Source organism: Leptidea sinapis, chromosome 45, assembly GCF_905404315.1.
Source record: "Leptidea sinapis chromosome 45, ilLepSina1.1, whole genome shotgun sequence".
Taxonomy (NCBI): Eukaryota; Metazoa; Arthropoda; class Insecta; order Lepidoptera; family Pieridae; genus Leptidea; species Leptidea sinapis.
In genome coordinates this window covers 4,983,276-5,005,821 of record NC_066309.1, presented here as the reverse complement: position 1 = coordinate 5,005,821, position 22,546 = coordinate 4,983,276, and the positions used below count along the sequence as shown (strand labels likewise).

General features: G+C 34.6%; 2 protein-coding genes and 1 long non-coding RNA gene across 7 annotated transcripts in view; 1 reads left to right on the top strand and 2 right to left on the bottom strand.

Moving 5' to 3' along the window:
- Window positions 1–745: 745 nt before the first annotated feature.
- On the bottom strand, window positions 746–2,278 carry LOC126977435 (uncharacterized). Its single transcript, XR_007732206.1, has 3 exons — window positions 2,101–2,278; window positions 1,284–1,551; window positions 746–1,200 (listed from the first exon to the last, which is right to left on the bottom strand). It is a non-coding gene; the product is annotated as an uncharacterized LOC126977435 (long non-coding RNA).
- A 2,602-nt stretch (window positions 2,279–4,880) lies between these two features.
- Window positions 4,881–20,345, top strand: LOC126977397 (zinc finger protein 610-like). 5 transcript variants are annotated; one of them, XR_007732198.1, is made up of 10 exons: window positions 4,881–5,162; window positions 6,605–6,696; window positions 8,626–8,887; window positions 9,726–9,945; window positions 11,253–11,462; window positions 11,835–11,982; window positions 13,841–13,907; window positions 15,737–15,880; window positions 18,882–19,217; window positions 19,655–20,345. XR_007732198.1 is itself a non-coding variant. In XM_050826178.1 (10 exons), exons 1-10 carry the CDS (start codon window positions 5,022–5,024, stop codon window positions 19,437–19,439), a joined length of 1,554 nt encoding a protein of 517 aa, XP_050682135.1. In that variant the 5' UTR covers window positions 4,881–5,021; the 3' UTR covers window positions 19,440–20,345. The 5 variants fall into 5 exon arrangements, 2 of the variants coding, with proteins under 2 accessions (XP_050682135.1, XP_050682133.1); XR_007732199.1 differs by having other exon boundaries at window positions 19,509–20,345; XR_007732197.1 differs by having other exon boundaries at window positions 19,362–20,345.
- A 1,705-nt stretch (window positions 20,346–22,050) lies between these two features.
- The window catches only part of LOC126977422 (prothoracicotropic hormone-like), a 67,658-nt gene continuing 67,162 nt past the window's right edge, over window positions 22,051–22,546 (bottom strand). Inside the window, exon 5 of the mRNA XM_050826222.1 lies at window positions 22,051–22,494. Coding sequence (XP_050682179.1) covers window positions 22,354–22,494 — 141 coding nt within the window. The 3' untranslated portion in view covers window positions 22,051–22,353. The remainder of the gene's footprint in view (window positions 22,495–22,546) is intronic.

The following is a 22,546-nucleotide window of genomic DNA, read 5'->3' as shown; positions in this document are numbered from 1 at the left end:
GTTGTCTCCTTTGTTCCAACGCAAACTGTTGCAGTCACATTTGCATCAACGTTGTTACCTGAGTATGTAACACTTGATCACTGGAGGCATGAGGTTAATGTATATGTACCCCCTATTAAACAGTGTCTACGCTGTATGAAATTTGGCCATATTGCTAAATTTTGTAGAAACAATGAAGTTTGTTCCATATGTTCTGACAATCACAATTTTAAAATGTGTCCAAAAACTTTAACAAAATGTGCCAACTGTGGTGGAGATCACATAGCTATCTCATCTACCTGTCCTCTGAAAAAACAAAAAATTTAAGAAAACAAAGTGAAGTCCCGTAGTGTTAGATACTCAGATCTCTTCAATGAATCTGCTTTCCCTCAATTAAACTCAAAGTATATTGACACACACCTGAGCAATCTTATAAAATCTGACAAATTTATGAACCTCTTGGTTGAAGCAGTTTTACAAATTTGTACAAATAAAGATAAGTTAACTATAAATTCAAATAGTATTAAGGAAATTCTGAATAACACTTTTAGAAAAAAGACACCTAGTTAATTGTTATTATGGATACATTGAATATAGTGCAGTGGAACGCTCAAAGTATTATTAGTAATAGGCTTATTTTTACAAGGTTTTTATATGAAAATCATATCCATATTGCTATAATTTCGGAAACTTGGTTAAAACCACATCAGTATTTTTTAATAAAAGGCTATAACACAATAAGGAATGATTGTGGTAATAAACACAATGGTGTAGCAATTTTTATTCATAATAATATCACATTTTCTAACATAAATACATATTATGATAGTGCTCTACAAAATGTTTGCATTAAAATTAAAATTAATAACATAGAACTGAGTATTGTGAGTTTTTACAGTCCTTCCAATTCAAATCCTCCATTTAATAAAAACAATTTAAACAGTTTAATTAAGTCCATTCCAGAGCCAATGATATTTGCAGGTGATTTCAATGCTCATCACATGTTGTGGGGATGTGTTGATACATTGCCTCGAGGTAAAGATGTTTTAGAGGTTATAGATGAGAATGGTCTTGTTATTCTGAATAATGGTCAAGCTACCACAATAGGATCTCCATCTTGGCGTCCTAATGCTCTTGACTTGACTTTGGTAACTCCATCTTTGGCTCTTTTATGTAACTGGTCAGTTATTGACAGTCCTCTGGGCAGTAGTTATCATCTCCCTGTAATAATAAAAATGGCAGTAAGTAGTGATAGTATTAGTTTGCAAAACACATTATGTAATAATCTACATTTGCCCACTCACCCTAATTATAAGCAGGTGAATTGGAATATGTATAGTAACTTAGTTGTTTCTTATTTGGATGATGTTAAATTTGACACTTTATCTTCAATAGATGCTTTTAATTCCTTTTGTAATATTTTACTTTCTGCTGCCAAGCAGTCAATCCCTAGCTGTCTGTTTTCCAAAAGTTCTAATAGTAATAATGCTACTAGTTCTTGTTCACAAAAATCTTTTAAATATCCTTGGTCGCCTTGGTGGAATCAGAGGTGTACAGAAGCAGTTTTAAATGCTAAAAATGGTTACATTAATTTTAAAAACAACTCCACTGATGAAAATTATGTGGAGTTTAAGAGATTGCGGGCTTTAAAAAAACTTATCTTAAAAAGTGAAAGAAGAAATAGCTGGATAGGCTTGTGCAATTCATTTAATCGTTGTACTCCTTTGTCTTCAATTTGGAAATACATGCTCAAATTTAACAAAACTTACATTCCTGACAGTGTGTTGAATGATAGTTGGATTCCAGATTTTCTACAAAAGTATACTTCTGACTTTGTATCAAATGAGTTAACTAACTATGTAAATGTTGTTAATGATAGTAATAAATATTTGATAGAGCCTTTTTCTTTACAAGAACTAAAATCCGCTTTATTTACTAGAAGAGATACATCTTTCGGTCTTGATACCATTCCATATATTTTACTCAAAAAACTTAATTGCCACAGTCTCAACATCTTTTTAAATAATCTTAATCGCCTATGGAAGGAGAATACTATTCCTGCAGAATGGAAAACAGACTGTTTAATCCCAGTTTTAAAGCCAGACAAAAATAAAATGTTACCTGACTCTTATAGACCTATAGCTCTCACGTCTTGTGTTGGGAAGATATTTGAGCAGCTTCTAAAACAACGTCTCGAGTTCTTTATAGAACAAAATTGTCTTTTGCCTAATAATCAGTTTGGTTTTCGCAAAGGTCGGTCTTCTAGGGAGAGTATAGCGCAGTTACAGCTTGATGCGCATCAATGTTTAGCATTTATCAGTATCTTTTGTCTGTATTTTTTGACATCTCAGGTGCCTTCAATAGTGTAAATATTGCCGTGCTTTGTGACGAGTTATCAATGTTAGGGATACCAGGTAAAATAATAAATTGGATGCAATCCTTTTTGACTGACAGAAAAGTATATGTAAAATTTAATAAACATTTGTATGGACCACGACTCTCTTCTCTAGGTGTTTGTCAGGGGGGAATATTGTCTCCTTTAATTTTTATTATGTACATAAGACGATTGAACCTTATTTTGGGGCCAAATATAGTAAACCTACAGTATGCAGATGACTTAGTCGTCTATGTATCGGGAGTTGATCTGATTAATTTAGCCGCTACTATTAATAAAGCACTTGTAAATTTATATCAATACTTTTCTTATCTTAATTTAAATGTAAATCCAACCAAATCAAAAGTCTTTGTGATTGGTCGTAAACGCATCATATTGCCTCCCATTTTATACAATGGCATTCCACTGCCTATTTCATGTGACATAAAATTTCTAGGTGTAACATTTACTCCAAAACTGTCTTGGAAAAAATATACAGATAGTGTTATAATTAAAGCGAATAAAGCTTATAATGTATTAAAATCTTTGTGTGCAACGTCGTGGGGAGCGGACCCTAAAATATTGTTAATTTTGTATAAATCGCTTATTCGTAGTCATTTTGAATATGGCTTTCATTGTTTCGCCGCAGACAGCAAAATTGTTAATAGTCTGGATAAAATACAAAATAAATGTATGCGTACAATATTGGGTGCACTTAAAACTAGCCCAATAGCTGCTATGCAAATCGAGGCCAACCTTCCTCCTTTGTGTATTAGATTTAGTTATCTTAAAGAAAGATTTATTTTAAAGCTCTATAGCTTGCCGACGAACAATCTTCTTAAGAATCTTATTGCTTATCAATCGTCTTCATTTCAGAGACAGTTGTTTATCTTGCAGGATTTTTCTTCATTTTTTAAATTTCTACAAGATTTAAATATTCATCGGAATAATGATATACTTCCCTGCCATGCAGGTTCTTTTCGATGTAAATATTCTGCAATTAATGTTGTAATAGATCCAAATTTAACTTCAAAAGAGGAGGTTCATGTATTATTGTCAGAATGGTCTAATTGTAAATTTGTTTATACGGATGGCGCAAAAAACAATAATAATGTTTCTTTTGCAATCTACCTTCCTGAAATTAGGAAGGGTATTGGCTTTAAGATTAATAGATATGCCAGTATTTTTACTGCTGAAGCCGTCGCTATTCTTTTTGCTTTAAAGCATATTAAGAAACAAAATCAACTTAATAAGAAGTGGGTAATAGTTAGTGATAGTATGAGTGTGTTAAAAAGTTTGTCAAATAACAAAATGAGTGCTAACATCAATTACATCATTTTTGCTATAAAGGAATTGTGGTTCGAACTATGTTTAATCGATATTAAAGTGGATTTCGTTTGGGTCCCGTCCCATATAGGAGTAGCAGGAAACGAAAGCGCTGATTTTCTAGCTAGAACTATCATTAATATATCCGATCTATCCCTATATCCTGATTACAAAGATCTAGACATTAACATACCATTTACAGATATAATAAGTAATCTAAAACAGCGTATGACTCTTCTTTGGGGAAGATATTGGTACAATTGTACAGAAGTTGAAAATAAGGCTCATTTGTATACTTTGTTAGATAATCCCGTTAATAGCACACCCTGGTTTTGTAAGTTTAAAAATAACGCTCACAGAAAGTTCTATACTACAATAACACGAATGCGTATTGGTCACTATCGATTGAATTTTCATCTTCATCGCAAAAAAATTGTCTCCTCTCCTTTTTGTGACCATTGTAATAAGCAACAAGATCAGTCTCTGGATCACATCTTTTTTGATTGTTCGTCCTTTGGCATACAGCGCCTTGTGCTGATGGATGAGCTACTGGAAATATATGGTGCACCCAATATAATCCCGCTCTCAGTAATAGATCTATTAAAGGACACATCAACTTATATGTCCTTGTATAAATTTGTATGTAGTACTGTAAATACATTGTAATTTGTAGATACATACGTTGTAAATTTGTTTATAATTATGTAAATACGTTATAACTCGTACATATACAACTAGTAATAGCATAGCGCAATTCGCGAACTGAACAGATAATGTAAATAGGTAGGTATTATTCTAAAAAGTTATGCAAATTACACTGGATTTGACTTTAAGAAAAGGGGAAAATTATTAGGGACTATATTACTGGATTTGGACTTACTAAAAGGAAAATATGGAAAATATTCTTTAGAGAATTATACATTAACGGAAATGGTAAAATAACTGATGACTTTAAGACTGGATTGGATTTGATGAAAGAAACTACTATAAATATTCGCTATCGAATATACATAATTGGAAAAGGAAAATGGAAATAATGTAAGATGAAATGAGAAAACTGGATTGGACTTTTTGTAAAACAAAATAGTGAAAATAATAAATACCAAAGAAATGAAAATACTAACGACAAGGCAGTAAGGCCCCTGGCTATAGCCTGTTCGAAAGAACGAATTAATATATTAAAAAAAAAAAAAAATTGTGTTATGAAGTTTTTCTGTTTCATAAAACAAATGATTTATTTGATTACAGTCAAATAATATAAAAAATTTAAAAATACAAATCAGTATAAGTCTTGAATATAAAACACAGTATATGTTTACCTGTAACCAGGAAATGCAATAAAATGTCACAGCCTCCGTTAGAGAGTATTAGGGCCTCATCATGCCGCATCTGCTTAACCACCAAGAAACCTTTATGTCCACTATTTAGATATAAATTAGCAGGAAATTATGCCGAAATGTTAACAGCTATTGCAGATATAAAGGTAAGGTTATGTTAATTTATTATTTTGCTTGTTATTGCCATGGACTTATGCCTCTGTTCGATTATTACTGAATTTTAGTCATATGATTTTCTTAGCAGTCTCATTTCTATATGTATGACTGGCTTTAGTTGTTGCTTTAGGTACAACTTAAGTTTATATACATGATTCAATTTCTCATAGTTAACAATTCATCTATTATGATTATTTCATTTAACTAAGTTAAAAGTTGCTAATGATTTTTATAACTTCTATTACTTTGAAGTGTAATTTGTATACATACTACACAATTATTAAAGCTTTCTGTGGAAAATGCAACATATTTGGTATTTTGTTGGGCCTGTCTTACATTAAGCAGAATTATATAAACTGTCGCAGTTTTTGTTTAAATTTGTCTCATACTGTGAAATTTTATCCAACTACCAATGCCAAAAGTGATCTGCCACTTTACCCAAATCGATTTTCTAACAGATTGCCCATCTAATTTTGCCTCAGAGAAGATGTGGGGAGATAAGCATGACATTCACATGATGGTAAGTGATATACCCTGTCCATTACAAAACAGTGCCCTTCAGGATTCTAGATTAAGCTGAAAATTCTGAATGGGAGGTCAACTTCGCTCATTACTTTGAGATATAAATTGTTTAGTCTTATCAACCCAGTAATTTAAGTAGCTATATTTCTACATTACTGCTTCACAGAGTAAAAAGGTACTATTATTATTTTTAGGGGGCTCCTAGCCGGCATCGTGTGAAGTCTCTCACTGATCATTGAATTGAATTTGTTTACAATTTCATGAGTTTTATTTTTCTACAAGGTACTTCTTCTTATAAAATAGAAGTACGCTGAGTTATTCCCTACAGCAGAGCTATTCCTTAGTAAATAAAATTATTGTGTGCTGTCAAAATTGACCTAGTTCTAAGCAATAGCTGTAATAGTGATAAGCCTGAATAGTTATAAAATTCTTGATTTTTAACGAAAACCGAATTTTATGAAATTTTGTGTACATATTGGGTATATCATTATAGGGTATATAGGGTATTTCATACTGCAAAAGTTATGTTTTTTCAATTTTTTTTTTAAATTTATACAGTAGTACAACATTCGCTGGGACAGCTAGTAAATGTATAAAAAGTATTTCTATTTTTTTTGTGCTTACTCTAATTTCTAGTTATATGTAAGAATAATCCTGGCAGTTTTTGGCACTGATTTCAATAGAGCAGCTCTTAAAAGATATAAATTTGAAATATAATAATAATATATCATAAGCAACTGCTTATAGCTTCCAAAATCGGAATAGTGTCAACTATTGTGTTTATATTGTGAAAAAAATATCAAAATCTTTATCAAACTGATTAGGAGAAGAATGGTCATGAAATACACATTAAAATTTGAAATGTAAAGATGAATCTATGTATAATGTACCTAAATTAATATTTTTTTAGGTTCTACCCAATGATGGCCTACCAGAAAAAATTTGCACGAAATGCTGCACCATACTGGAAAGAGCATATATTCTTAAATCTACAGCAGAAAGGTAAGGTTTAATACTGTATGTCAAGTTGTGGCATATTTCACATTTCATGTTTCACATTCAATACGACATGGGTACCTTGAAAAAAAGCGCGTACACCTTCCTTAAAGGCCGGCAACACTCTTGTGATTCCTCTGTTGTTGCAAGAGAATGTGCGGTGATCACTTAACACCAGGTGACCCGTACGCTCGTTTGTCCTCCTATTCCATAGAAAAAAAAAAAAAAGAGACTAGCAGGATGTTCATTGACATTTAATACACCCTGCCCATTAGAAAGCAGTGCCACTCAGGATTCTTGGAAAACCCAAAAATTCTGAGTGGTAGTGCCATTCACAATTGTGCTTGTGATATAAGATGTTAATTAAAATGATTTGAGTTTTCTGAGACTAAACACGAACAATTTAGCATGCAGTCTCGTGCCAGTATGTGTATCATATATCTTTAAACGAGCAATTCTTGTATATATATATATATAATCTGAATCTCGGAAATGGCTCTAACGATTTTCATAAAATTAGGGTATGCAGGGAATTTCGGGGGTGATAAATCGATCTAGCTAGGTTTCAATTTAAAAAAAATGGTTTTATCCATGTTTGAATGAGAAACAGCTACAATAACATTAGAATACAAAGGTAAATTTCGCCACTATAAACAAGACTATTATAGCTCAGATGGGACATTGGGTGATCCGGAAAGCAGAAGACCCCGGTTCGAATCCAGATGTCCTATTAGTTTTTTTTTGTTCAAGTTTTGTACATTCTTAAAAATCCGAGCAAGGCTCGGTCGTCCGGATATTATATATATATATATATATATATATATATATATATCTGTATATATATATACACATAGAAGTCATTTCCCTGTGGAAATGACTTCAAAAATATTCATACTTTTAATCTTATATAATGCTTATGTCAGACCATATTTAGAATATGCTTCGACTGCTTGGAACCCACGTTATACAAAATATATAGATGCTATAGAAAGTGTACAAAATAAATTTATTAAAAGATTAAATTATAAGTTTCAAAATAGTAATACTCCTCAATTTAATTACCTTTCTTTACAACAGCGTAGAGAATACAGAGATCAAGTTTTCCTTTTCAAAATATTGCATGACTTAATTGATTCCAATCGTATTTTAAGTAACATTAAACTTAACTGTCCAAAATATTATACACGTTCTATAGATACATTCTTTATCCCTGTTTGTAGAACGAATTATACTAGCAATTGTTTTATTATAAGAGCATGCAACACTTATAATAATAATTATAGTCACTTAGACATTTTTCATAACAGCTATCGAACTTTTACTAAAAAAATTATAGAATATCTTAAACATCCTTAAAATATGTCCAACCGATAAATTTGATAAATTTACATTACAATTACTTTTTTCGCCTTATGTTTAATTGTATATCAAATCTTTATATTTTGTATTATATTCATTCCTACTTTGTTTATATTTAAGTTGAAACTTTATTGGCTTGTGTAATATAAATTATGTGTTACAATGTGTATATAACTTAAGCTGTTTGTTTTCCAATAAATAAATAAACACACCCTGAGAATGCCTCGTGTAGAGGTGAAACACATGTTGAATTGTTTAAAGACAAATATTGGCAGAATTAACACTAAAGAAAACTCAAATCATTTTAATAATTATGGATTTCCGCAAAGTAACACCTATTTCAATAAATTTTCATAAGATGTTAAGTCTCATTTGCTCAGTAATTTCACTATTTATTCACACCACCACCCTTCTCTAACAGCACCCTTCATATAGAAACACCATAATGCTTAAACATTTTTGTTCATTTAATAGTTTATTTGCCCTTGGCTATAATTATGGTATCTTATTTCCAAACCTAAAGTAAGCTGATAATAAATACGTATGTATTGATAAAAACAAGAAAAAAATTTTCAGATCCGACAAAAAGATGAGGAAAATTATATCACATTCAAAAACAGCAAATACAAAGAAAATTGTATTCAGTACTATCACTGACATAAAGGCAGAAATAGCTCCATTAGTGAAAGTTGAACCAAAATGGGAATTAGATGTACTTCCACCAAACACCATACCAAGTGCTGATAATATAAATGGAAATGATATCGTTATAGCAAATACAGTAATAAGGAAAGTGGAGAATTGTAAAAAAGATTCTCAAGAAATAGATGAATTAGATGTAAGCGTTCTGGCTTTTGTACTATTTTTAGAATTTAATTTATACTTATATGATAAAGATGTGTGTTTTCGACGGTGGAAAGGCTAGTGCTGTTGCCATTCATCCGGGGGAGCCTGATCGGTGCCGGCCCTCCAATGTATGTACGTTCGACGCCCTTAAGAGGAAGCATTTGTGGCCATTTTTCCATATAAACATTTCGACTGTTGTTGTCTCCCTAGTTTTTAAACCTAGATCAAAATTATTTTCGAATAAAATCATTAGCATCATATTCTCACGTGCTTTCCTTGTCCGAACATAATATGGTAGAATCAGTAATATAAATAAAATATTCATAAGCGCTTAATTTAAGCCTATTTTGTTTTTCATGAGTTTGGCTTTCATGTGTGGTGCTTCTCCACAATGCAATTTTAAACTTTCTTTTGCGCCCAACCAAACTGAAACGAACTTTCTTTCGCCGTATTTAACGGACGATATAATACTATCGAACAATATTTTTTTTTGCACTGAATATTAAAATGGTGAATCTCTTACAATAAACTTCAATGCCTCTTCAGAAGCATTGAATTTGAATATCAATATATTAAGGTATGGTTGAAAAAAGCAAAGTCTTCGAATGCCGACCTCTTACTGGAAGATGCAGTGTTGGTAGGTAAACTTCTATTGAACTCATAAATTTTCCTAAATACCTAGGCTTCCAGGCTCAGCTATGACTAGTTAGGTCTACAATGCCTACCTTGCAAGAAAACCGATGAACACCACTGAAATTAGGTCTGTGTTCATAGCCCTCCACGTAAACAAAATTGTATATACATAAATAAAGGTGTATTCTTTATTTCAGGAAGATTTTTTCAATGACACAGGTTTTGATAATGATGATGACGATGACTACCTTCCACCTAAAACACAGAAATTACAACTGAAGTTCAAAAAACCCAAGCTTAATGATGTCAAGGTTTTTAAAACAAAAAAAGGAGTCGTAAGAAGTTTAAAAATAAACAAATTTAAGACAGAAAAAGCAGAAGATAGCGGTGGAGACCAGAAAAATACGGTTCAATGTTGTAAGTTGAGATATATTATTGTAAATCGTTTATTGCTATAATTCTTCATCAAATTAAATGCTTCAATCGCCATTTTAAAGAATATGTTTGCCGGGATTGATGAATATGGATAAATGTTTGAAAATGATAGAATTCAAAAAAAGTTTGCTCTTTTAATATCTAGTACAATCTGCTGCTGAGCCGACAGACGTTGTTCAGTTCATATTAAAAAAAAACTCTTGCGGGTGGAAGTTCGTAAAATCCATTAACTGATCTCTACTCGCCGACAGGAATATTCCTCCCTCATTTCAAGTCTCTACCTACGTCTTAGGGTTCCAGGATATCGTGATGAGTCAATACATAGGCTGAAAACTCTTTTATATATATTAGATAGATAAGAATATAATTATATAGATATGGAATTACGAGCATAGACGATTTTGGATACACCATCTTTTATTGTTCTGTAAGTTTTGTTGTCTTTTATTGTTCAAATTATTTCAGTATCACTTAACTGTTTAACCCTATATATTTCTTATAAAACATTATAAACTGTGAAAAAGTTGGTTTATTTGTTGAATCTTAAACTGAAGCAGTTTTCGCGCGTGCGATCGCTTAGTTACTGCGCCCATAACCCATTTACTATTGTGTTTGGGACTTATCGGTTTTCTTTTACTTCACAAGGCCAGTGGCATTAGCTTCCTCTGCCTCTAGAATCCTTTAAGCAGGTAGCATGCACATTACGAATCACCTGTTTATACGCAGGTTAATTAAAATTTGACCTTCACCATGTTCTCTTAAAACATTTGGAATTCTAGCAGCATTGCGGGTCTACTAATACCTATTTCTTTTATATGGCGTGAAAGAACCCCGCAGTTAACTTCATTCGCTGTATATCAATGTTAGAATTCATATACAGGAATTAGAACATATTGCTCTTTTGAGCTTTTGCCAATATCCTGATAAATTTATCTCATGCTTCACTTGTGATCTGCCATCAATTGCACCACTTCATAACTTGATTAGAACATATTATGTAGTATGAAATGAGCCACTGCAACAGCGCAAGCATCGAGTCATCGGAACGGAAACGCATTATGTCCCAATCTGCTGATTGTACACACGGCATAGTACTGGAGCTGTCCAAGGGCGTTTGATGGGCCCTATATTGTATTTACGCGAACCTATTTTCAAGTAATTATTTGTTGCAGTTAAGTGACCAATAATGGTCTGATAATCACCAATTTGCAATTGTACACATGTTTTTATTATTTTGACAGTTGTTTTATTTCTTTAAAGTCATTATATATAATATTTAAACGTGATAGTTCCTCTGCTTCGGAATGGTACAAGAGGCCCACCTATTCTTTTGAAGAGACCAAAGGATGCGACAGTGATTCGGTTACCTGCCTATAACCCGAAAGTAAAGCCATCGATACACGAAGGTCACAATGGTCAAAAACAGAAGGAGAAAATGGTTTGTCCCATATGTGGTATACTAACATCTACGCTGGGAAATCATATTGCAACCCATGAAGGTAATTATTGCAATTTTTATATTAGAACTAACCATGCCCGGCGGTTTCAACTGTGTATAATAAATTTCTCTCATCCAAGACCTATTTTATTTTTGTTTTTTTGGAAGAAAGAGAGTTGCAAATGAGCATACGGGTCACCTGATGTTAAGTGTCGCCGTCGCCCACATTCTCTTGCAACACCAGAGGAATCACAGGAGCGTTACCGGCCTTTAAGGAAGGAGTACGCGCTTTTTTTGAAGGTACCCATGTCGTATCGTCCCGGAAACACCGCACAAGGAAGTTGGTGATGCGTTACAACTCGGAATATATTGCCTTTAGTTTGTCAACTAATATTCACTAAAATAATTCATTTATTTTAATTCATTATTCTAGAAAAGAAGAAATTTAACTGCACAGAATGTTCGAGATCGTTTGCACATAAGAGTAACATGGTAATTCATATGAAAAAGCACACAGGTATAAAAGATCATATTTGTGAGATATGTGGCTCCGGATTCTATTCGCAAAAGTCATTAATAAGGTAAATTTATTAATTTTCAATTTTTTTTGTTATGTAAAAGGAGGAAAAACTAGCGTACGCTAAGTGATCACCGCCGCCCACATTCTCTTGCAACACCATTGGAATCACAGGAGCGTTGCCGGCCTTTAAGAAAGGTGTACGCGCTTTTTTTGAAGGTGCCCATGGCGTATCGTCCCGGAAACACCGCACAAGGAAGTTCATTCCACAGCTTTGTAGTACGTGGAAGAAAGCTCCTTTGAAAACCGTACTTTGGAGGACCGGCACACTTCCAGATGGTGGGGATGATATCCTAACTTGTGGCGTGTCGTGCGATGGTGGAATTCGGCGGCAGGAATCAGGTGAAACAGCTCTTCGGAACACTCCCCGGGATAAATGCGGTAGAGGACACACAATGAAGCGATGTCTCTACGCAACGCCAAGTGGTCCAGCCGTTCATAGAGCACTGGGTCCCCGACAATTCGAGCTGCTCTGCGTTGCACGCGAGCATGCATCTAAGCATCAAATGGATCGAGATGTGTAATAAAGCTCCTACGAAAAAGTAATATTCAAACCACTCAGAATGCGTTTTGATGTTAATGTAAAATTGTGTATCTACGCACTATTTAAGAACCGCTGAAATCCTTCAAAAAGTATATTTTTTAACCCTTACATAATTTATAAGTCTAGATAGAGTCTCTTTCTGTTAGACAAGCGATAAAAACGGGCCAGGAATATTGCTTTAGTGTGCGTGTCATACAAGCTACGTTACACTCGCCATTTGTATGACACTTTGTGTTAGCGTGCGTGAATAAAAAATAGAGGTTAGTTCTAAACTCAATTGGACGTTTTCACAGCTGTCATAGTATATCTAGAGACATATAAATTATCTAAGTATTGAATTTATAATACTTATTTATAAGGATGGTTGTCGAACTTACAGATTAGTAGTACAATTCTAATTCTAATTCAAGAAAAAAATGGCGACACGCACAGACAGTTCAGATTCTTTTTTTTTAATGGAAGAAGAGGACAAACTACCGTATGGGCACCTGATGTTAAGTGATCACCGCCGCCAACATTATCTTGCAACACCAGAGGGACATCACATCTAGAGGTCCCGGGTTCGAATCCCGGTAGCTGCAAGCATTTATATGATGAATATGGATGTTTGTTTCCGAGTCATGGATGTTTAAATGTATTTATGTATGTTTAAGTAAGTATATTGTATTAAATATATCATTGTCTTGTAACCCATAACACAGGCTAATATATGCTTAACTTGGGGCAAGATAATTTGTGTAAAAAGTGTGTCAATATTATTATTATTATCACAACATCAACAATCATCAAACATCAACATCACAGGAGCGTTGCTGGCCATTTAGAAAGGTGTATGCGCTTTTTTTGAAGGTACGCATGTCGTATCGATATAAAATACCAAAAAAATAACATAAAATAACATACAAAAAAAAATACTGACACACTATTACACAAATTATCTTGCCCCAAACTAGGCATAGCCTTTAATATGGGTACAAGACAACGATATATTTAATATAATATACATACTTAAACATACATAATTACATATAAACATCCATGATTTGGAAACAAACATCCATATTCATCATATAAATGTTTGCACCTACCGGGACCTTTATGCTCATGAGGTCATTTACCACTGGGCTATAGGGGTCGTCTAAATGAAGTGTTACATCCCGAAAATTTTTTCACTTCATCAATAAATCAGATGGATCACTTATTTAGGAATCATGTCATGTTATACACAGCCGTCCAATCGAAGAACCTATATTAATTAAAAAATATGTTTTATTGTTTTACAGTACCAATTAACATTTAAATTATATTTTATTTTCAGGCATAATTTAATACATAAAAATGAAAGGCCATTCCAGTGTGATCTGTGCTCAAAGAAATTTATAGTTGTAAGTGGCCCGTTTATTATTAATATTTTCATTTACAATAAGTAAAATGTATAAAGTTTGGTATGAAAATAACTTTTTCACTTCTCATGCTCTGAAATTGCTTATTTGTGCACGATATAAGATGCACAAAATCGATTTTGTGCACAAGTGCATTAACGTATCTACTCATAAATGTATCTATAAAAAAAAGTTCAGAGATACAATTTGTGATATTATAATATTTACTTTAATTTAAAAATACGGTAGGTGATTTAATTAATAATAAAAAATATATATTACAAAATTAATTTAATAGTGGCTGTATAGGCCTGGAGCCCAAGCCTAATATCAATGTCGTAAGATTAAAAAAAAAAGCGGCGGCGTCTTGTTTTTTCGCGCGTTTATTAATTTCTTCAAATTTGCTTAAATTGTTAAAAATGTCCATGTTATACTTAGCACCCTCAAAAGCAGGCGAGAAAGAGGCGATCTAATTGAAACATACAAAATACAAAATAATTATTATAATGTCCCAAGTTTTGAGAGCATGTTTCCAAGGAAGTGCAATCCTAGACTAAGGGGACATGATATGAAGCTAGAATATCAATTAGCATCATCAAATCCATTAAAACACTTTCTGACCAACAGAGTTGTTCATATATGGAATAGATTGCCCAAGGATGTGGTTAAATCAAAATCTGTTAATCAGTTTAAGAATAGGCTCGACAAACATTTGGATAGATATGGCAAATGATTTAGACGCATCAGCGAAAGCTGCTTAGTCTATTATAAATAATAAAACTTCTGTTTTATTTACTCGCAATCGAAATTAAATGCAGAGTTTGTAACTCGTCCACAAAACCATTTTATCCTCGACATTATTATTATGCTAAAAGTCTCGGATAGAAATGGTTCGTTTTGTGCACTCGTTGTAAAATCTACTATGTTTGAACTTCTAACATCTTTGAAGCATATGTGCGTGTAAAATGTCGTTTTTTAAGTATAATGTACATGGATCATTTATCCTTCAAAAACGTTGCATAAACAATTTGGTCGGATTATAATATGTATCAGTCATTCGTCAACTTCTCATTTATATTTCGTATAGAGCTTCAAGTGGTCGATTCCATATATTCTTGGGTTTAGTGGCTCCTTAATTACTATATTTGGTCATCTTTTGAAGTATTTTTATATTTTGATGTTATCATTCTTTTGGTAAGTTAGGGAAAAATTATCAGAGTGAAATTTACGATGCTCGCGCTCACCGTCACGCAAATTCGACACCCTGACGTTAGCTGGTCAACTAGACCATTTGTATCATACTTCAGCCACCAAGCCGAACCACAACCAATGGACGAACATTTAATTAAATTTCAATTTATATTATGCGGAATAAATAATTTGTATTTAATATCTTCTTTATAACAATTTTGTAATAAAAAAGGAAGGTAGAATAACGAGATTTTTTTTAAAGTTTTTTTGTTTTGTCACACATAAGTAGAATAACTTCTTGCGTGCGTACATTAGTATCCACACACTATTTTAACTTCCCGAATTTTCGAAGTAGGTATGTGTGTGTGTATGGATGGATGTATGTAAACCTCTTATAACTTTTCAACGGCTCGACCAATTTTATCGCGGTTGGCGCCATTCGAAAGGGCTTGACCAAACTTGAATACGTAATAAATTTCGGACCGATTCAAACCGGTAGATTTCTTAGAAATCTCAAAATGTGGCATGGTATTAGCAGGAAGTTGCCGGGATTGCCTTTAGAATCAACCGCTTTCCCCCTTTTTTTTTGTTAGATTCTGTTAAGTTGATGAGTTTAACACATGGAGTACATTATGTTGTAGAGGTGTGACCTGAACCGGCACCTCCGCATCCACGCCGGTTACAAGCCGTACAAGTGCAGCACCTGCACGATGTCATTCAACGCGAAACATCAGCTGCAGAACCACGAGAGGATGCACACCGGTGAGCGACCGTACACGTGCCAGGTGAGTGATAAATATACAGCTGGTGATAAATTCATTTTTTTTTTAAATTCAAAATAGGATAAAAATTGGCTGCGAGAAAAATCGGAAGAACTAACCTAACAGAATGGAGAAACAGCAAAGGTTGCATGCAAACAAAGAATGCGGTCTCAACCTGATGAGACTATACAGGGACAATATTTCTAGGGCGCCTATTTCTGCCGTAAAGCAGTAATGTGTAAGCATTACTGTGTTTCGGTCTGAAGGGCGCCGTAGCTAGTGAAATTACTGGGCAAATGAGACTTAACATCTTTATGCCTCAAGGGGACGAGCGCAGTTGCAGTGCCGCCCAGAATTATTTGGGGTTTTTCAAGAATCCTGTGCGGTACTGCATTGTAATGGGCAGGGCGTATCAATTACCATCAGCTGAACGACCTGCTCGTCACGTCCCTTATTTTCATAAAAAAAAATATACGTCACTGTCCCAGGCAGAGGAAACGCTAGAACACGTGCTTAAAGAGTGCAGGAGTGTGGCCGAATAACGGGCACAAGTACTCCAATCACCAGCATCGCTTCCGAATGCCTGCAGAAAGTTTAAGACTGCTAGACTTCTGGAATGATCTGGGCTGGTTGGACTAAGAAGACATATGAAAACGCATAATGGCCTAATCAAGAGGCTAAGTGTGTAAACAGCCCAATTAAACTAACTAACTATTCAAAATCACTTATTGAACGTCAAAAATTACCACCCATTCAAAATAGTGCGCCCCAGGCCTGAGAGAAACGGGCGCGAATTATGCTATAGTAACCTTTCTTACAAAAAGTGCAATGCAAGTGCAGAGTGCAATATAACAATGCGTTTCGGTCTCTACTGGGGTTGCCATGGAGGTGTAGCGCGTCGGGTATGTTTGCGATGCACAGGGTTGACGATTTTTATGCTGTAATGCGTAGGGCTAGAGCGGGATTTCTGACGAGATTATATAATAATCGTAAAAATTGTATATTGAAAACGGTAAAACATTACCACCGAAACATACCAAAATTTTTTCTTATATAATAATGTTATTTTTATTATTTTTAATTTTCCATTTGTAATTTTAATTTATACTTTTTAATTCTAATTTATATAAAATTTCTTTTTACTAATTAATGTTATCTAATTAAGTAATGTTGTATACCTTTTTTAATGCAAAATTGGCTATGGATGATATAATCTGTCCGAAATAAAATATTTTTATTTTATTTTATTTTTTTATAAAAACGTTTATCAACAGTTCTTTTAAATTTCGTAACACATTTTATTTTTTTACATTTTCTGGGATCATATTGTAGAAGCATATACATCGTCCAATAAAAGACTTACTAACTCGACCCAACCGAGTAGTAGGCATAACAAGTTTATGTTAGTGCCTCGTGTTAACATTATGATTGTCACAGTTTCTAGAGACAGACAGAAAAGAGTTTTTAATCTGTGCGTATAAATAAACATAACGTGTCTGTTTGTAATATAAAAATGACCATTTAACTTAATGCGTATTAATGTTCATATGATGCTAAAACACCAAAAGATATAAATTTTGTTTTCGAAAGGCAATTATTGTAAGGGACGGCTATTCATCAAGAATATTTTCTCATGAATCCAATTATAGTTATTATCTGTACTAGGACAGACACAACTAAAACGCAAGGCGGTCTGTAGCACACTGTTTAATCATTCATGTCGCTTGTTAGTTCTTAGTATACACAACAGTTATGTTAAATGCTTTTTCTACTCCTCTACTTTTATGTCATTTATAAATCTGTAATATAAATACACACTTTATTGAGTCTTTGATAATGTCTATACTCTATGGCCTAAAAAAGTATTGTTAATATTAATAATATAGCTTTATTTATTCCGAATCACTTGTCACATTTTGTTTTTGTATACTTAAATAAGATTTTAAACTTAAATTAAAACAGTTAATTCAAAAGTAAACTAATTTAGTAAAATTAATTAAAATTAAAACTACGTTAGTAAAATTAATTAAAATTAATGCTTATAAAATTCTACTTATTGGTTTAATTCGGACCCCTTTCGGGTAAAAGCCTCCTCCATATTTTTCCATTGTTCTCTATCCTGTCCTGTTTTCATCCATTCCTTTCCCGCTATCTCTTTTATGTCGTCGACCCACCGTCTCTTTGGTCTTCCGACTTGTCTTTTTCCTATCGGCCCTTGCCATTTTGTTATCTTGAATATGAACTTGAGTATGATAACAAAAAAAGTATTGTTTACCATACTAGAATGTCGCCAAAAAGCATAGTTGTTTGGTGCCACAGACAACTAAATCTAAGTCATGTTCATACAAATATTTGGTAAAACGTAGTACATACATAAATATTTTCATGATTAAAACATTTTAATGTCAACTTAAGAAAAAATCTTGTTAATATAATTTGGCAAGATGCTGCTAGGTATATTTTGTAATTTTTAATTTTCCCGCATTGGCTGTATGGGTGTACCTTTGCCATTCCGTGACTGAAAAATGAAACCACTCACCAGAGATAAGTGTATACAGTATTTCTTAATTAATTAAGCGGCAACTCGAAAACCTGTGATACCTATTTTTTGTTTCATTAAAAATTACCTAGTCGTAGATTTAAAATTGTATGCGACACGTTGTAAAACAACGTCAAAAAACACTCGTGGCGTCATTCATGTTGTGGGTGTTTAACACGACAGCAAGTATAACACAGTTTTATATACACACGGTGTGATAATCAGCAAGACACGCTCCACTTCACAAAGACAGGAATAATAGATTACGTAATAAGAACATGGTGTTCCCGGCATGCGAGCGCGTACGCAACCGCCTCGCCCGATAGTTCTTCCCTGACTACCTGCTCTGCGCTCGCTCGGCGCGCGCACTCGCATAAAACCCGAGCTGAGACGAATACCGAATCATGTTCGTACTCTACTACTAAATAAAATGATCGATTTAAAATTAATTTATTTCTTATTCTAACATAGCCGCATACATTTCAGGTGTGCAGCGTCGCGTTCAGCTACAAGGTGAACCTAAACAATCACGTGGCGAAGACACACGGCGTCAACCTTAAGTTCAAGTCGATCCATACGGTTACCGATGACGTGTTGCGTCGCGAGATGGGTATTGCGAACGAGACCCGCGAGGCGATCGCACACATACTGCCGCACCTCACTGACCGGCAGGCTGACCTGCCCGCTGACACTGTGGCCACAACTCGAGACCGAGACCGCGAGCTACTAGCCAATACTACTATGAGAATATTTTAGTTGATTGGAATTAGTATTATGTGTTGCGTCGCGAGATGGGTATTGCTCACTGACCGCCAGGCCGACCTGCCCGCTGACACTGTGGCCACAACTCGAGACCGAGACCGCGAGCTACTAGCCAATACTAAGATGAGAATATTTTAGTTGATTGGAATTAATATTATGTGTTGCGTCGCGAGATGGGTATTGCTCACTGACCGCCAGGCCGACCTGCCCGCTGACACTGTGGCCACAACTCGAGACCGAGACCGCGAGCTACTAGCCAATACTACGATGAGAATATTTTAGTTGATTGGAATTTGTATTATGATGTGATGCGTCGCGAGATGGGTATTGCTCACTGACCGCCAGGCAGACCTGCCCGCTGACACTGTGGCCACAACTCGAGACCGAGACCGCGAGCTACTAGCCAATATACGATGAGAATATTTTAGTTGATTGGAATTTGTATTATGATGTGATGCGTCGCGAGATGGGTATTGCTCACTGACCGCCAGGCAGACCTGCCCGCTGACACTGTGGCCACAACTCGAGACCGAGACCGCGAGCTACTAGCCAATATACGATGAGAATATTTTAGTTGATTGGAATTACTATGATGACGTGTTGCCATAAATAAGATTGCACCCACTAATAGTACCAAAGCTGCTCGCTAACACTATGATGAATTAATTTTTAATTTTTTGGAAATAATTACAAGAATATTTTAGTATGTTGGAATACAATTGTTAATCGAACCATAAATAATATTGCAGTTACTAACAGTGCCAAAGCTGCTTGCTAATACTGGGACGATAAGATTTTAGCGTACAATTGTGGCTCGAGCAATAAAACCTCGATCCCTGCTCAACAAGCTGTCACATCGTTTTAATGTCTGGAATTCTACAACCGCGCGCTGATCAAGAAACATCTTGCCTTATAACAGCCTCTGTGGAAAAAACTTTCGGCTCCAGTAGTCCTGTAGCTTTAAGGCTGGCAACGCATCTGGTATTGCGGGGTGGTCCATAGTTGGCTGGTCCATAGTTGGCTGGTTTTTCACTTTCCATCGGATTACCCTCTTGGCCATATGGCTCTCTGGTTGAATATTTTAGTTAAAAAAAAGCAAATGGCGGCCGTGCAATAACGCTCCCATCGTAAGACAAGAATTAGTGTAATATTAATGTAATGTGGTTTTAATAAATTATTATAATGATATTCTGGCCTTTCTTTTGATATACAATGTGTCCCACCATGTATGTAGTAATAATACTGTAGGAGTAGTAACTTTTAACTATTTCATCGATGCCAATATCCGATATAGGGGGTCAATTCTAAAACCCTACCAGATTGCAGCTACTTTTATTTTTATCTTAGTAATATTCACGCTGGCAGAATATTGTTCTTTTTTTGTGATTGCTGGAGGAAGTAAGTTTTTTTTACAGTATAAGATCACATCTGGGCGCTTTATTTTAAAATAGTGCGAAAACTACATTAGTAACCAATCCTTTTTTTTATTATAGAATTTTAGTTGCCTAAAAAATTGATACACGAATCACTGCTCTAGAATTAAGTCTGATGTATTAAGTCCGTATGATACAAATAGTCTAGTAACTAGACCACCTAACTAGGAGTCTAGTTGACCAACTTACGTCAGGGTGACGAATTTTGGTATTCGTCAAAGAGGATGTAAATACTACGCAATAAGAGGCGGCTGTCTAGGTAAAAATTTAAATTTAGTTTAGTATGAAAGTATAGTCCGGCTAAGTTTGAAAGCGCACAGTTGATTAAAATGTGGATTTCGGCTATCTTCGTTATTTACAAGATTATAGCCGTCATCTCTCAAACCTTGAATGACCGCATGTTTGATAAAATCGAGTGAATCGCTTTTTTCTCAGAGAGTTTCGCTTGGCAGGATGCGGGACTCGAACCCGCGCCTCTCGGGTTCCATCCGAGCGCTCTTACCAACTGAGCCAATTGTCCGAGTGACGCATCGATCTTAAATCTTGGTATATCTGGGTCAACTCTCAGGTTGTGTGTTGTCAACATTTTTAACGACGTAAGGTGATGTAGTCTCATTTCTATTTCTGGTACATAAATGATATTCATTTGGACATAAAATACACTAGTGACCTGACAGCTCGATCATCGGTGACTTTTGATTGACGTGAATTTTGATTTGTCAGTGTGTGTGTTAGCTAGTTTAATAAAAAAAAAACTAAGGAGCTAATTCAAAGCGTGGCTGAGTGTTTACGACTTGTCAATTAAAATCAGTAATAGTAACACTAGATTCGCTTTCCATCTCAATCATGCTTTATCTTCGTTAGATATGTTCTCTTTTGATTGTTTGTTTGTCTATAAGCTAGTAACTTGTCTGACTATGATTTGGACATATTTTTATTGGGTTTGTCATCTTATTTACAATAGAGCTAATGCTCTCAAAGCTGCTCAAAGGCACTCAAGTTTGCGTGAAGGTATTGTGTCATTCTAATGGCTATATTTCACCGGGATGTGGTGTCCCGGTGGCGTAAACAGTCGCGCCACCGTGGTGTCCGTAAGCTACCAAATTAGACACCATAGTCATGACGCGTCTGAGCTGGTCGCGCTACCAAATAGGTTGCGCAAAATAGAACACCAGGTGACTAACTCTCTATAGAGCTGTATACATTTTGTTAGTAGCGGCGACTGGTTACACCACCATGGTGTCCCAGTGTAATACAGCCCTAAGGTCTAACTTGTCTGCGAACATTGAACTCATTTCATTATTGCTAGATGTCATTTTCTTTTCTGACCATCTATAAAGTACTGGGCCTAGATTTGATTTTAAAACAATAGCAAAAACTCATCACAGCTTATACCTGAAATACGTTGGGTATATGGTAAAATAATAGATACTGTACCAAATAAATATTTTACTTCCGATAGAACTTAACATTAACAAGCGACCAAATCAGCTCTTCATTTTAATTCGTTATAATCTAGCAGTATATAAAACTACTTCAACTAATTCTTTATTCCTTCCAAGCCCAATTTTTCTTTCAGACACCTTAGTTTAACGCAGTATTTGGTTTCACATACTTGATGGGTATCATTAAATTTGAAAAAAAAAATATCGTAGTACAATAGTCGATTCGTAAAACCTTAGGATGCTAATAAGTTGACAGCTCTAAGGCTTATTTTGCATAATTTACAAAACATATATATTTTTTTTAATTGTACGGAATTCTTAAAATTTCTCCCGTTTATTTTTCGAACAAAAACACGCAATTGTAATTGGTTTCTGTATGGCAACCCATTTCCTGGCAATTTCAGGTGGCAATTCTTCACTAGAATACTCGTTGGTGTAGTTCCGCTTTAAGAGTGTAATCTGAAACAAAAAAATATCAGTTACAAGGTGTTATAATAGCGACTATCACACG

Coding starts and splice junctions, on each gene's coding strand:
- LOC126977397 (XM_050826178.1), top strand. CDS start 5,022: ATGTCACAGCCTCCGTTAGAGAGTATTAGGGCCTCATCATGCCGCATC. Junction 13,908..15,736: donor GCTCAAAGAAATTTATAGTT/GTAAGTGGCCCG, acceptor ATTATGTTGTAG/AGGTGTGACCTGAACCGGCA. Junction 19,074..19,361: donor TCACTGACCGGCAGGCTGAC/CTGCCCGCTGAC, acceptor CGCCAGGCCGAC/CTGCCCGCTGACACTGTGGC.